This window comes from Coloeus monedula (genome assembly GCF_965178545.1).
Source record: "Coloeus monedula genome assembly, chromosome: 3".
NCBI lineage: Eukaryota > Metazoa > Chordata > Aves > Passeriformes > Corvidae > Coloeus > Coloeus monedula.
The window spans coordinates 28189622-28206065 of NC_138783.1; the positions used below are offsets into that span (position 1 = coordinate 28189622).

At 46.8% G+C, this 16444-nt stretch overlaps 2 protein-coding genes across 3 annotated transcripts; one reads left to right on the forward strand and one right to left on the reverse strand.

Annotated features, from left to right (window-relative positions):
• The first annotated feature begins 2582 nt into the window (after positions 1–2582).
• LOC309570878 (cystatin-B-like) lies at positions 2583–7954 on the forward strand. The gene is made up of 3 exons (XM_082277891.1): positions 2583–2869; positions 6655–6756; positions 7136–7954. Exons 1-3 carry the CDS (start codon positions 2804–2806, stop codon positions 7262–7264), a joined length of 297 nt encoding a protein of 98 aa, XP_082134017.1. The 5' UTR covers positions 2583–2803; the 3' UTR covers positions 7265–7954.
• Positions 3925–15602, reverse strand: LOC309570879 (cystatin-A-like; the record flags this gene model as incomplete). Of its 2 annotated transcripts, none has more annotated exons than XM_082277893.1 (3): positions 15136–15602; positions 10149–10250; positions 3925–5452 (listed from the first exon to the last, which is right to left on the reverse strand). In XM_082277893.1, exons 1-3 carry the CDS (start codon positions 15199–15201, stop codon positions 5351–5353), a joined length of 270 nt encoding a protein of 89 aa, XP_082134019.1. In that variant the 5' UTR covers positions 15202–15602. The 2 variants fall into 2 exon arrangements, with proteins under 2 accessions (XP_082134019.1, XP_082134018.1); XM_082277892.1 differs by lacking the exon at positions 3925–5452 and adding an exon at positions 8249–8377.
• Between the last annotated feature and the right edge of the window lie 842 nt (positions 15603–16444).

Sequence of the window (16444 nt, forward strand, 5' to 3'; positions counted from 1 at the left end):
AGAAAAACAGTAAAGACGTCAGCAGAGAGCATAGCAGAACTTCATTACTCTTGTCCCACTCTTCCTAAGGCAGACATAAGTGCTCCTGGTTTTGCAAGGCATGCCTGGTTCTTTTTGATTCATGCTGGAAAAGTTGAAGAGAGTGATTAGAAGAGAGATTTGTCACAGCCTGGTGAGAGAAAAAGCACCCCTGGACAGCCTGGTGGGAGGGGCTAGGGTTACATTGCAGAATTTATTTCCCTCTTCCCAGATTCCCCATGCAAGAACAAGCATCTGTCAGGAAGATGTCAGTACCCTCCCTCATTAAGCACGAAGGTATTCTAGACCTCTGTGGAAAGGTAGGTGGGCCTGCAGTTCAGTGTAAGCAGAGACAAAAGGACTGTGTTCGAATGCATTGGGGAAAACACCACAATTCTCTTGTTACTGTTTTTGCTTGGTTGTTGTTTTGCCAGGGCAGGCAAATAAAACTTACAGGTGACATTACTGCATAAAAACTTTGTTTTGCCACCTCCACTTGTTGTTGACAAGGAAGAGACGTTTTGACTTAGGAGAGCAAAGTGGAAGTCCAGAACCCCAAGAAGCAGACTGTTCAGAGAAGTTACTTTAACCCTTTTGTTGATCTGTTATATCCCCCTTGGAGTGCGCTCAAATTTTAATTAGAGCACATAAGAACCAATCAAACTATAACTGTAAGGCTTGCAAATGACAATATTTGATTAACACTATGGCACAGATGGTGGGGGGCGGGGGGGAAAGAGTGAGTTTGAAAACACAAATCCTTCCAACCTCAATTTTGGAAACTGCCTTCTACCCCTGGACTCAGTAAGAGTTGCTCACTTCTTCTGAAACCCCGGTCCCTTCCCTAAGCTGCTGGCTGTGGCGTGTGGGCTCAGTTTAGGGTATAGAATTGAGCCCTGAGGTCTCCCGAGTCGAACTGCACGAACAGGGATGAGCACTAGATGGCAGAAAGGGCTAAAAAGAGCATTTTGGTTATGGCCTACACTTCCCAAAATTCCAATAGCTGAGTAGTTTTGGTGCTAGTGAATCATTCCTATTGGAGCAAACCCTGCTCAGTAGCCCTCAAAGTGAAACTGACAGCATTGGAACATGTAAGAGTTCAATGAGTGAAATGAAAGTGATGCAATTTACAAACCAAAGGCTGTGTACAAACACAAGCAGTGTAAGAAACAGAAAGTCACCATCAGCTGCCTTGTTTGGAGAGCAGTATTCACTAGCTATGTATACAGTCGATAATATTGACATTTGGGTGCTTTTCATTCCTTGGGTGTTCTTCACTCTTTACATTTACTTGAGAGGAACTTATACCTTGGCACACAATGAGTCTCCAAGACCTGCAATCATTTTTTAGCACAGCCAACTGTGTTGTAGTTGCTGGAGAAGTCTCACCCACCCTCCCTGCTCTCATAGTTGGAGCCCTAAGCCTCCAGCTCCAATGCTGTGTGAGAGCTGCTGCTGCAGCTGATAGGTGTGACACACACCTGGACACAAGGGAAGTTCAGTAAGAAAGGACCCCTTTGGGAAGGTGCTTTTTAAGTAAACCCTTTTTCCCATGCACAAAGAGGGGGATATGTTCTCATCTTGCCAAGTCCAGGAGAAGAGAAGGCTTGATCAGGCACCTGTCCAAAAGCCTGTCAGTTTGTCACACATGACAACACTGATGAAGACACACCAGGGAACACTACTCTGTTGAAAGCATGAGCCTGAGAACCTCCACTGACATTTCCTACCAGAAGATGCTCACATGAATGGCTGCCTCATCCTACCCACCATGAATCAAAAACCCACTGGAAAGCCTGCCACAGTGTGGGGTTTCCTGAACCATCCAGTAGTGAAGCAACAACAGAGTGTGCCACATGGAATTTCCACTGGAAAACTTGGGAACCATCCCAAGCCCCTTCACAAACCTGGCAGAGTTCTGCCTATGCAAAGCCCCAGCAGAGAATTTATCTATAGATGATACCAGGAAAGAAAACCTTCCCCATTATATTGCATGCTTCTCACCGTGTCCTCCTTGTCAGTCCATGAGCTCTGCTCAGTTTGCAATACCTGCTGTTGTTAAATTTAGGTTTATATTGACCAATTTTACCAAGGGGCGTTGCAAAGCGGGAGGAGGAAGGTAGGTGTTTGTTGCTGGTTTTGCAAGGAGTCTGGATGTTTAAATTGTGGGGAAATTTAGGTAAAGACCTGAACATTTAGACTGAAATATCCCCAGGGAATTCAGAGGTTGGGTAATTCACCACCACCTTCAGCTTGCTGGCTGAGGAGCGGCACAATCAGCCTGGGAGAGGGAATGATGAACGAGGTGAACGAGGGAGTCTGGAGATGGAACTTTCCATACGGCTAAAGCGAACATGCCGCTGCTGGAAAAGGTGACACACGCAAAGGGAAAACGCAGAGGCTGAGGGCAGCCCTGTCCTCCCGCGGGGCTGTCACGGAGGCGCCGCTCGCTGAGGAGCGGCTGCTGCCCTTCTGTCCAGGGCGCAGAATAAATTCTGCCGGCAGCTTTCACTGCAAGTGTCGCTTTGGGCTATTTTTGTCTTCAATCAGCCCTCGGGCCGCGACGGCCCCGCCAAGCGTGGGCAGCGCTGGTGCCGCTGGGCCGCGCTGAGGCCCCCCCGGGCTGGGTGGTGCCAGGCCCGAGCGCTCCCGCCCGCCGCCGCCTCGGGCTTTAGCCCCGGGCCCGGCACCGCCCCCGACACCGCCCCGGCACCGCCCGGGGAGCAGGATCGGCCCGGAGGAGAGCGGGGAGGACCAGAGCGGGGAGGACCGGAGCGGTGCCACCATGTTGTGCGGGGGTGCCTCGGCGGCCCGGCCCGCCACCGACGAGACGCAGCGGATCGCGGAGCAGGTGAGGGGCCGGGGCGCGCCCCGGGAGGGTCCCGCGGGCGGGGGAAAGGCCCGTGCAGGGCTCGTCCGGGGGCCCAGGGTGTGCTCGGCCATTGCTCTGCGCGGCCGAGCGCCGAGACACCGCCCCGCAGTGTGGAAGGTGGAAGGAATGGGGAACGCACGGAGCAGTCCACGGCTCCCGGAGCTCGCCTTCCCTGTGCCCGCCTGGCGTCTCTGTTGACTCCAGTGGGACCGTGGGCAGCGCTGTGTGCGCGGGGAGAGCTGGGATGGAGCCAGCGCCGGCCCCGGCGGGGCGGGGGATGTGCTGCGACCCCCGGGAAGCCGCGCACGGCCCGGCCCGGCCCCGACAGGGCCACTGGCTCGGGGAACGAGCTCCAGCGCGTCCTACAAGGCCTGAACCTCGTGCACACGTTGGGGTTTGCGTTTTGGTTGGCTTGGGGTTTTTGATTTGGTTTTTTTGCTTGGTTGGGTTTTAGGTTCTTTGGGGTTTGTTTGTTTTTGGTTATGTTTTTTTTTTTTTGCGGAGGCGGAATAAGGAATAAACAAGAAGGCTTCTTCACTGCTTTCTGCTTTTCCCCAACGCAGAAGTCAGCTCCAACCACTACCAGCTCCAAATCCTGATACTATTTACTGTACCTTAGATTACTGCTCATGTTATTGGAGCACATGCTTTTACTCTAAAAATGCCAGTGTGCAACTAAGATCTTTCAAAAGCGCATGTTTATCTTTTTGTCATGGAAGCTCAAGTTCCTTCTGCTTTTTGCCTTTGTTGGCTAGGATGCGATAAGCTAGAGAGCAAAGATGAAGGATGCGGTCCAGCTTCTGGCACTCTTTGTCATTGCCCGGGTTTGTTCTCCAGGCTGCACTAGTCACTGAAATTAGCATTTAGCTTGTAAAGTCTGATGATTCTGTGTTTTTAAAAAAGGGAGAGATGTGCATCTCCTAAGCACCAACCTGAGTTTGCAGTACTAAGCAAATGATTGAGAATTGCTAAGGGAGTCACAAGTATTGCTTTGACCTGAAAAGGCCTACATGCCATGTTAAAGGTAATGCAAATATGCAATTAACATTGCACATGATCCTGACTTTCTGTTTTGTGGCAGACTGCAGTGAAAATACAAAATCCCAAAATAAGGGAGTATGAAAATGAAACCCGTGGGGTACAGAAATGAACAGAATTAACCAAATATATTGTATTTTCATTTAAGTCACATAAATACTTCAAAGTTTGACCAGCTTGTTTTGACTGGTAGTTAAAATTACTTTAACGAAATACAGGTGGGAACACCCAAACCTGGAACTTGTCCATGCACTCATATCCTCATCTGGACACTGCTGGAAAACATTAGTTTTGTTAAATTGAGGTAGACTTCTCAAATCGTTTTGTTTGCTTAAAGTCAGATCTTTGTGGAGATTTATTAGAGCCTGCGAGTTTGCTTGCCATAAACATAGTTCCTATTCCTGCTTTTCCAGTTCTTGCCTTCATTTTACAGTTTCATAGGAATCCTTGTAATGGCCGAGTGTTGTTCAGTTTTGTGACCCAGAGCAGGTGTAGTGTCACACAGGGCAGGACAGCTTCCTTTGGCAGTGTCTGGCTTAGGAATCCTATAGGAACAGCCTCCTCACGGCAAGGATTTCCACCCAGACCTGTTCAGCTTTGGCTTCTCACTGGTGACTGTGGCAGAGCTTATTCAGGGTGATTCTGAAGCATCTGCTTTTTAGTTAACTGCTCTGGGAGTACATGACAAACAGGCCATGCAGGGCAGTGCAGAGCCTTCAGGCCGTGACTGAATCATGGATTGTTTATGTGGGAAGGGACTGCACCTCCTGCCTGAGCACAGGGTCAGCATCCTCAGGCTGCTCAGAGCTTTGTCCTGTCAGGTCTTGAAAACTTCCAAGGATGGAAACTGCAGTTTCTCTGAACACTTCTGCTGTACTGCAGGAGAGTCATCAGGGGAAATGTTTCTCCTTATATCCAGTCTGAACCCCCAGTTTCAGTTTATGACCACTGTGTCTCATTCTTCTGCCATCATCTCCCTGGGAAGAGCCTGGCTTCTTGTAGATACTGGGAAGTTTTCCTCAAAGCCTTTTCTTCCCTGGGCTGAGCAAGCTCATTTTCTTCTCACAGCACAAGTGCTCCAGCCTCCAGCCATCCTGGTGTGCTCATGGAGTGCTCCTGGCAGCCCGTCACTGAGCTCACTACGGTTTATTGGTGTTTGTCTTGTACTGGGGACCCAAAACTGGACACAGTATTCCACATTTTCTAACAAGGGCCAAGTAAACAGCAATAATCACTTGCCTGCCTTCTGGCTAGGCTCCTGCTGATGCAGCCCAGTATGCCATTAACTTTGGTCCCACCAAGACAGTGCTGGCTCCTGTCCTCCAGGACTCCCACATCCAGACTGGGATAGGGAACCACGTCTTTGGGAGAGCACTTCTGTCTGGAATCTCCCTCTCCACACTGACTCAGGATGCTGGTTTGTCACATGCTGTGGTGACTCACTGCCGCAAGTGATAACACCCTGATGAGCTTGCAGCTGCAGGACTCTGAGCTGTCTGCACGAACGGCCCAGTGTTTGGTTCGCTGGTGGAAATACAAAATGTGCTGAGCTGGGGTGATTTAGAGACCTCAGAAACTAACATCACACGGTGCCTAGGATTGCTAGAGCAGCACAGGACAAGATAGGGTCAGCAGGATACTTATGTCTGCCCTGCTGCTTAAAATTTACAAAAGTAGCTCTAGTGATGAAAACTGAAACCACTTGCTCCATCCTTTGACTCAGAAGAAGGGGAGGAGATAGGACTGAACCATGGTGCTTTCTGGGGCTGTGCCCTTCAGTGCATCTTTAGAATGCAGCTTGGATTTCCATATGGCAAAAAAACAAATAGAAAAGTGTCCAAACATCATTATCTTGCTTGTGACATACTGTTCATAACCTGGAGGAAGTGTAGAGGTATGGTCTCTGAGAGAAGATAAGAAGCATGGACACAGCTCCCAGGGACAGGATGGTCACTGGAAAGGCACCAGAGTTCCAGATGTTGGAGAGGTGGGAGAACATACCCTGTTGCAGGAATTGTTTCTCTTCTTGCTTCACCTACAGCACCTGAGCAGTGGCAGGCTGGCACTTGTTTTTCCCTAAGGAAGCATGTGGGATTTAGGCAGGAGAGCAGATATATCTATATCCCTTGAATTTGGGAAGAAGTACACCATATAGCTGGAGAATCTACTCATTGCTGATACTACTGCCCTGGGAGTGAAGGGAGGGCTAAGCAATGATGCAGTGCAGGAGGTACAGCCTGGAGCAGGCAAGGACTTGCAAGCAAGGACTCCAGGACTAACTCATCTTGCCCTGCAAAACAAAGGCTGAAACCTTCTGCTTCCCTGACCAGGAATTTTCCATATTGCCACAATGTTCTAAAGGGCCAAGGGCAGGAGAGAGGAGCTGCATCTCAGGAGTTCATGGCTCCCTCTAGGGTATTGGTCAGGTTATTTTGACTTCTTGAGCACTGATTTGCAGTTTGAAAAATAGATTCCATGCTGAAAGAACTGTCAAGTGTTGTCCAGACTCGGTGTCCAGCCTGTAGTGACTGACTCCCACCACGGTTTTAGCTTTGCCACCTCCCTAGATTCCTGGTCCTGCTTTCACAAAACTTAACATGATTCATTTTGATCTTTTAATATCTTGGAAAAGCAGGAACTCTGTCTGGGAATTCAGCAGCAATGACCTGTAAGCCTTAAGTCCTAAATACTTGAATCAGTCTTAAAGAACCTGTTGTTTCCTTAAGGTAAAAGCTCAGCTAGAAGAAAAAGAAGGGAAAACCTTTGATGTCTTCACTGCAGTGGAGTTTAAAACTCAGGTGGTTGCTGGAACAAACTACTTCATCAAGGTAGAGGACACTGGGTTGTTTTTTTTTATATTAATGTGTATAATCTTTGGAATGGTGGGGGGTTTTTTCTTTCTTAACTAGAAGAGAATGCTTATGATTTGGCCTTAATAAGAAAAAAAATGTGCATTAAAAAACTGCATTCACCTCCCAGCCCCTCTCCCCTATCTGTTAAGTAGAAAGATTCTCTTTTCTCCATTTTCATGGGAAGATTAGGTGGTATTTCTGCAAAGTCATGGCTCCTAGCCTGGTTTAAAACAAGCCAATAGTTTTTCTTACTGCTTTTCTGCTGCTCCATCCTCAAACCAGCCCAGCCTCTGCCACCCCTCCTGCTGCAGGCTGCTCCCCCTCCAAGGATCTCACTGGGTTTCGTGCTTTGCAGGTCCATGTTGGGAATGAGGAGTTCATGCACCTGCGGGTGTTCAAGAGCCTCCCCCATGAGAATGAGCAGCTGAGCCTCCACAGTTACCAGGCCAGCAAGACAAAGCACGATGAACTGACTTATTTCTAGCAACCTCTGCTGTGTTTCCCTAACCTGGTTCTTACGTGCATTTTCTACAGGCTGCAAAATGTTGATTCCTGTGCCAACAAAGGCAGAAAAAAGTGTATTTTTTTTAACATAATGCTGGAAAAAATCAATTTCTTTTATGTCATTCCCTTCCTGTAAAATCTCCAAATCTGAGAGTCACAGGGCTCTCCTATTACCTACACTAATGTAAACCCAACTTTTGTTGCAGCTTAACTTAGACTTTAGTGCAACTTAACCAGAATACTGTGCCTGTTTGTGGACTTCCTCGGTCTTGGAAATTGGAAGGGGAGTGACACCAGCACTCATATATTTGCAGCAAGGAACAAGAGGAAAGCCTGTCTTTTCTGTGCTGTTTTGCAACTGTGAATATATGTGTAGATTTAAATTGTACTTTTTATTTTATGGGCAAAAAGACCTGATGAGAAACTCGAGCTGAAGCAATTTTGCAAGGAAGAGAAAGAGGCTTACAGTAGTTTGAAACAAACATTCCCGTGGTAATCATGCTCATCCTCTTGCAGCAGCAGCATGTAATGTCCCATAGAGGGTGTGTGAGTTTAAGATACCAAACCAGCTTGCTTATGTTCTCGGTCCTATGGAAAAGTCCTGGAAAGGAACTTAAGCTGGACAAGCATTTCTGCATTTATAACAATAAACATTTCTTTTGACTTGAAATGGCCTCTTCGACTGGTGCTTTAGTGTTTTCACTGGCTTTCACTATTGGTTATTATCTTGCTCAGCTTTTTTCCTTAAGTGCTTTTTATATTCCAGATAACCTTATGTTTATTCTGTATCTTAATTAGAAATACTTTATTTTAGTCTTGTGACAGACACGAAAGATAACTTCTGCAGGTGTATCAGCAGCAAAAGGAAAATATGGACAATAGCTTTCCAAACTTATTTTATTTATGGTCACGGGCAGAACCCGCATAGGACTTGCAGAGGTGAGGCCCTGCACCTCATCATCTCTCAGAAGTAGGTCAGAGGGTCACCTCTGGTTTTGCCAGTCTGAAAACCAACAAGGCTGGGGCCTTGGTTCTCATAAGGAAGACTCTGAAACACCTTTAAGTGGACATATTCGTCATTGGAAACTTGGACCTAGAGACCAAAAGAGTGGGGAAGTGAGGATCACAGGCTCAAAGCAGGTTCAAACAAAAGGCTGTTCTCTATTTCTTGAAAGAACATCTTTGCTCTTTCTTTTCAAAGAAATTCACCTTTTCCCCCACCCCCGAAAGTCATCACGTAAAGACTTGGTAGGAAGCTGTAACATTTCATTCTTAAAGAGCCAAGCACAACAGGCACTAAAGTCTCCCTTGGAGGTACGTGGAAACTGGAATGCCTTATGCCCCAGGAGGTTTTTGCACGCTTTCTGGTGGCTGCAGTGTGGCACTATGCTTGGTCTGGGTTGCAGCTCAGCTGTAAGTCTCCTGGTAAAGTATCAGTGATGTGGAACACTCAGAAATGTAAAAGACTGAATCTTGTGGCAGAACTTCTTCCAGTTAATGCTAAAATGAGTAACTGTTTTCCATCACTGGTAAAATCGGGAAAGAAGACACAAATCATCCATTTTGAGTGTTACAAATGGATTTCTTCCAAGTTCAGTAACACACCAATTTTCATTTCAGAGTAGTTTGGTCACAAGGCTTAGCAGGGACAGCAGACAAGTATTTTACATTGCCTAGGTCAGCAATAAGACGGAACTAAGCGTAGAAATCCAAGAAGGCCTGACTTCTGGCTGTACCTGGAAATTGTTACTCTTCATTACTCAGTGCTTTGTCCACAAAGTGAAAGCACATTTCACAGGAGCGAGGGAAGGATAAACATCTTTCATGTAGGTGAGACTCTGATTGGCCACATAATAGGTAGCCTGTCAGTACCATCCCCTGGTACCCGCAGAGCACAAATAGCAAAGTTATTTTAAGGAAGCACCTGGGAAAGAAGAAGGTTTGGCAGCACCTGTCCTTCCTGAGATCAACTAAATATGAGAAGTGTGGAGCTAATGCTCACAGTGTCTCTCTGCAGAACTACTTGCCCCCAAACATTCCAGGCCAATTTCTCTAATAAAAGAACTCTTCCAATTCCCATGTCAAGGGAGTGTATCCTGCCAGGCATATGTCCACACACATGTGGGGTTTCAGACACAGCAGTCACAAGCCATGCCTGCCCTGCTCCAGAAGGCCAGCCTGCTGCTCAGCAGTGCTTGCTAGCCTTCAGATGCAAAATACACCCAGCCATTTCTTCTGTGCTACTTCACAGAAAGCTGCTCACATCCATCGGTCAGGGCTTCCAGTAGAGGATGAATGGTGCCATCAGAGGGCTGATTAAATTACCCATTCTTCCTCTGCAGCAGAGAGGGAGTTTTGAAAATACAGAAGAAACCAGCAGGCAGGCTGTACCTCTGCAGCACCTGATGCAGAACCAAAAGATGAACACACCTGCTTGCATGCAAAACTAGTCAGCAGAGATGCTTGCACTGCATTACACAATTGACTCTATCTCTCCATCAGTTTCTCAAGATGACTTCAGTTTCATCTGACACTACTTTGCCTTGAAAGCAAACAGGAGACCAGTTATGACTTGTTTAAATCATTTGAGTTGGGAAGGCAATCTGTAGTCCTTGAGGGCGATGATCCCAAGAAGCCTACCAGTCACATCTGAATAAGTACAGGGCATGTTTTGTAATATTTCTATTCCTGCTTACAGTAGTGCCAAACAGGAATTTTGTAAGTATTTGGAGGTAGTCCCCACTTCTTTTACTCACATCAGACAGTTTCCTATGATGTTTGCTTCTCTTTCTAGCTGTAAGCCACTCTGCAAGACACCTGTATCATTTAATTCCAAAACACTCCCTCCTAAAATATATACAAACCTTAATAAAGTAGATTATCCCAGCAACTACTTGAGTCTTATATTCTACAGCTGCAAAGACAACACAGTTCATGTTTGCCTGGCTTTCAAACTTCACCTTCACCTGTAAAAAGAAAGGGAAAAATTACTGGCAGGTTGATATTTAGGGATTTCTTTCACATATACCACTCCCAATTTTCATCCTTTCAAACCTGCTCCCTTAATGGAAGTCTGCAAAGTGACTGAGGGCACCCTCAAACCCCTCATCCAAATCATCAGTAAAGATATTAAACAGGTCTAGCCCCAACACTGAGCCCTGGGTGCACCACCTCTGCCCAGCCAGATGTAGCTCCATTCTCCACCTCTCCCTGGGTCTGGCCATCAAGCCAGTTTTTCACCCAGTGAGCAGTGCTTCTTCAGGAGAATGCTGCAGAAAGTGGTGTCAGAGGCTTTACTAAGGTCCAGGGAGACAACAACCACAGCCTTTCCCTCATCCACTCGGTAGGATCCCTGTCATGGAAAGACATCAAGTTGATCAAGCAAAATCTGCCTTGCATGAACTTGCCTTGCATGAATCCATCATGGCTGGGCTTGAATCCCTGGTTGCCCTGCACATGCTGTGTCAGGATGAGCTGTTCCATGACCTTCCCCAGCACTGAGGTCAGCCTGACAGGTCTGTAGTTCCCTGGATCCTCCTTCCTGTCATTCTTGTAGATGTTCTTTTAGAGGAGCATCACATTAGCCAAACTCCAGTTGTGTGAGACCTCTCTGGTTCACCAGGACCTCTGGTAAATCACAGACAGTGGCTTGGAGAGCTCTTCCATGAGCTCCCTCAGTACCCTCAGGTGGATTCCATCCAGCCCCATAGATTTATGCATGTTTAAGTAGAGAAGCAGGTCACGAACTGTTTCCTGCTGGATTGTGGGAGCTTCATTCTGCTCCTTGTCTCTGTCTTCCAGCTCAGGGAGCCAGTACCCTCAGGACAACTGGTCTGACTACTAATGATTGAGGCATTAAGTACCTCAGCCTTTATTTTTTGTAGCAATGATTTCCCTAGCATCCAGCAAATGATGGAGATTCTCCTTAGCCCTCTTTGTTGCTGATGTATTCATCAAAAAGAATACTTTTTGTCATATCTTTTGGCAGTGGCCAGACTGAAGTTCTGATAGGGGTTTTACCTTTCTAACTTTCTCTCTGCATAACTTCACAACACCTTTGTAATCCTCCTGAGTTGCCTGCCCCATCTTCCAAAGCTCATAAACTCTATTTTTAACCCTGAGTTCCAGCCAAAACTCTCTGTTCAGCCAGTCCAGTCTTCTTCCCCACTGTCTCGTCTTTTGGCACAGGGGGACACCTTGCTCTTGCGCCTGTAGGATTTCCTTCTTGAAGAATGCCCAGCTTTCCTGGATCTCTTTGCCTTTCAGAACTGCCTCCCAAGGGACTCTCTCAACCAGTCTCCCAAACAGGCCAAAGTCTGCCCTTCAGAAGTCCAAGGCAGTGGTTTTGCTGTTGCCCTTCCTTACTTCTCCTAGAACTAGAAACTCTCTCATTTCATGATCACTGTGGGACCGCCACCCAGAAAGCAGAAACAATCTTTCCTGGGCTGGGTGACGCGGTGCCCTTCTGCACATGACACCCACCCTGATGACTGGATGCATTACTGAGTTTGGGCAGAGAAGCAGCGTCAGTGTCAACCTGCTCAGGCTGCCCTGGGCAGGGCCAGCAGCACCTCAGTGCTTCTCACCACCCATTTCAAAGGAACGCACAGAATTAATTTGGTTTCTCAGCACATGCACCTACAGCTGTCTGCCACTCCCATGACATTCCTTCCTAGCAGGAAGGCCATGGAAAGCACCCAAGGAACATCCAGATCATTTCCAGAGACCCAGAAATTATCCTATTCAGCTTCCTCATGATCTCTTACTCTGCTCTTCTGCTGAGCAGCTTCCACAAGGTTTCTATCCCCAGGAACCAACAACTATACTTTCAACTCAAGAGCTGCTAACTCTGGCAAACCTGGGAAACTTTAATTCCAAACACCCTTCCAGCTGACTGGGGCAGGGGCCTCCTAGAATGCTCCTAAGTGGCAACTTTTGGTACATCATATTCCTCTCTCAAAACAAAACAAAACAAGGCCATTTCTGTCCAGTTTTGCTCTCTCTCCTCTGGCCACTGTGTCCCCCACTTGTTATTTACAGACTGAGCCTTCAGTAAAATCAAGCAGGCAAACAGCTCCTTAATCCTCAGGTGAAAAAACAGAACATTCCTAAACTCTTATCTAACAGCACTCTAAAGCCAAAACATTCCTCAGTTTTGGGCAACAGCTGTAAAACAAGGAGACCAAATAAATAACATTCCCCAGCTCACTAATGATGGCTAGAGACAAGGCACAGGTATAAGTAAATAATTATGTGCTCCCAAGAGCAGACAGACCTTGAGCACCCCAAGCTCTGCAGATGCTCTTCACAACTTCACTGGAATCATAGGAATTGCTTCTCTGCTCAGCAGAACATAAAATCCCACAGAATTGCTTCATAAAAGGGTGACACTTATGCTGGAAGCATAGCAGGATTTCCCCAACATAAGGTTTCCATAAGAATATTTTCCTTAGAGAACTATACCAAAGCCTCTGCAAGGGAGGAAAGGACCAGGAAGAGTGCTCTCTCCCACTGTCAGCACAGGGCAGAAATTTCGCCTTGCAGAAAATAAAGAGCAAAGAACAATCTGTTTTCATTTTCCTGAAGCTACTGAGAACAAAAGAACACTAAAATTAGGATCAGTCCTTTTCTGGAATCAAACAGAAACTGTACCATCCACATTTCAGATTCCGTATTTGCCCTGTACCCCCTGGGAGCATTAGCACTGCCTGAAACCAACCTTCACATTTTTTAGTGCCTGTTTGCTCACGGACACCCAAGTGCTGTGCTTTCACCTCCAATACACACTGCAAGATTTCTGATCACCCATAAATAACACAGCCCAGCATTGAAAACAAAGCTCAGTATCTGGCATGGGTGCCTGAGGCATTTCACAGACTCATTAATTAAATTTCACAGCCCTCAGCTGGCCCCATCTTAAACATGAGGAAACAAGAATGGCAAATACACAAAGGTGCTACAAGTCCCTTGCTAGGGTCTCCCTTCCACAGGTAAAAGGGAATTTCTGATCTCTGCAAGTGCTGCTCCTTCAAGCGTTCCTGCCAGCACAGAAGGAACAGTGATACTGCTCCCAAGTAATTCAGTCAGTGTCTCCCAAACAATTGTAGATCACCCATTTCTCTTTCTGGTCCACAATAAATCATCTCTCCTCTGACTAACCTGTTATCCCAAACTCCAGCCCTCCCCCATGTACGTGTTCCCCACTCTGGTGACCCCAGCTGGGACTGACCAATAAAGCCCTAAAGTGGAAGAAGGCTCAGAGGAGCTGAGGAGGGTGATGTGCCACCCATGAAACCCAGGGAATAATGCAGGGTGTGAATGACCACAGCTTTTGCAAATAAGCTGACTTTATCTCAACACAAAGGTTGAGCACATGTGGTTTAGATAAGTAGCTCTGTCAGTCGAGAGGATCATGTGGTGGTGGAACTCCCTGAGTTCACTAAAAGAAAGTGAACACACTCCTGAGTTAGCCAGATCAGCATGGGGGGAGTGAACACATGGCTCTGCCCAACCCTGAGTATAAAAACTAAACAGTGGACAAAAAAATTCTGAAGAAAACAGCTGACTAAAGCTGACTTAAACCCACCTCCCCTTTCCCAGTGACTGAGGCTGCCCAGTGTTGTGACACGGAGCTTGTACAGACCAGGAGTGAAGAACATACTGGTGTCCTCAGGGACCTGGGATTGCAGTCGCTACATTTTGCGAAGAGTAACTTAGACCTGTATCAAGTGACCAGTATATTTGTATCACTCTGCTAAACCAGAAGCCTCGTGTAACATGGAATCTCTTCAAATCAGTAAACTGGATCTTAAACGTAATCCCCTCCGTCTGTGGACTATGGAAAAGAACCCTGTCAGAGTACTGGGCTGCCTGGTCTCAGCCTGCAAGATTGCAGGAGACATGGAAGGATGCTGGTGCAAACTCTGTCCTCGGTAGCACAGCAAAGGAGAGAGCTGGGAGCCCTGCACACCAGGTATAGGGAGTGTGCAGTGGTATTGGCCAATGCATTCAGCCCCAACTACTTCCTATTTTTGTTTCCTCAGAGCGCCCGAGTGCAATTGCCAAAGGAGAAGAGCTCATCTTTCAGAGTCATAAGGGTGAAGAGGATTGGGTGGGTGGGAGCATAAGATGGGAATTTTCCCATGCCATGTTGTTCCCCTTTCATTCCTCAGGATGCACTTTATACTTTCTCTAACAAGAGCTGCTGCACTGCAGGGCATTAGAGGATCTGCAGAGCTGCTGCTCACACACCTGCTCCAGGACAGGAGCACTGCCTGTAACGTGGCAACTGGGCTCACTCGCTGGCCTGCCTTGTGCCAAGCTCACCTTGCTTCACCAGCAGCCCCTGCATCACAGCTGTGACTCTAGAATATAAACACTGAATGCCAGCAGGCAACACACAATTTAAAAATAGCTTTGTTCTGCATATATAATTGTTTGCTGCATATTTGCATGTGGTTTGTCCTATGCAGCCCTTCACTGAGGTATGAATTCTACCAGGTACAAGCTTTTCCCTTCCAATATGCCACCTCTTATTTCAAACAGGTGACCTCAGTGCTGGCATAGCAGAGCTAGGCTTTGAATTTCACATGGACATTAACTGAAGGTAGCCAGTACCATGCCCGGCCATGGACAGAGGAGACAGAGAAGTGGTTTGTCTCAGTCTTACCAGGGCACTGCCTACACAGAACGCTGAGAAAACACTGCCAGTCAATGGGATTCCCACTTTCAGCACAGGCTTCTTCAGTTTAAACCCTGGCTCAGTCTCCCAGGCTCTACACAAGCTTCAGGAATGACATCCCTGCACACATTAAGTAACTCAATCTACAGACAGGGTAACAAATAACTTACCTGGTTAGCAATCTGCTGAACTTCTGGAGTAGCAGGCTTGGTGTCAGATAAGCCCCCAGGCATCATAGTGGCAGGTGACCTCTCTGAAGTGATGGGTGGCTCTGAAGAGGGAAGTTCAGTGCAGTCTGAGTGGATTCCCCAGGTATCTCACATATATACACACACACACGTGTGTCATAGAGTCATGGGACCTGCAACACATGGAGCCTACCATTACTGAACTGAAGAAGGAAACAAATGGGGAAGAGGGGGGAAAAGCAATGTAAAGCACTGGCAATATTAATAATAAATGTAAAAAGCACTTAAAGAACTGTTTATGGTCTTCACATCAAAAAGGCAAACATCAGCCTCCAGTCACCCCCATCTTAAAAGAGAGTTGGTTTGGGTTGCAACTGGAACCTCTTGCTCTCCACCCATGTGCAGATGACTAGGCTGAGCTCTTGGGAAACAGATCAGACACACCCAGTATTTCCCAACACCTTTCCTGATCAGAGGAAAGAATGCAGTTATTTCCTTAGCATAGGTCCCATTCATCTTGAAATTGTATTGTCTCAATATCCTTCTAAGAGGGGAAATGGGAGCAGATGGCATCTTACTTTCAGTGACTTGACTTCCCTCTACCTCACCAGACAGGTGCCAAGGTAAACACCAGCACCAGAAGTGGAAATAAATTCGATCCCAGATTCAGGTAAGTACTGCAGATAAGGTATTTCTGCTTCTTTCCCATCAAACTGACAGGTGCATTCAGGCAATCATAGTAGCAACAGAATATGCAATAAAATCTACTTTTTAACTCTAGTGCCAATTTCCTGGAAGACAAAGTACAATCCCCCTCACTAGAGGAGTAGTGTGTACACAAAAGCCATCCTAATTTCAAGGTACGCTGCTGAAACACATAACATGAGAATATAGTTTAAGAAGTATTCATTCTGTAGTTACAGTCACATGGCACAGTCACATTCGTGAATGTGAATATACAAAGCTCAAAACCTACTGGGGGAAGGCTAACAACTCTAGCAGCCCTCCCTGGTAAGGGAGAACTAACGCTTCAAGACCACAGAAAAAGTCACTCCCTATCAGTATTCCTGACATTCTCCTCTCCATCAAACACAAGGAATGTTGTTCCAGAGCAACTACCAGAGAAGCAGCAACAGACCAGACACTTTTTAGTCTCTAGGGGTGAGTACATGGGAGCAGGTGAAATAAGAATATGTGCTGCACACAGGCAATGGGCATTTCTACTGGAATCAGCATTAGGGAATTTGCTAAGAACAGGTGGGTTTATGGCCACAGCAAAAAACTTATCTCT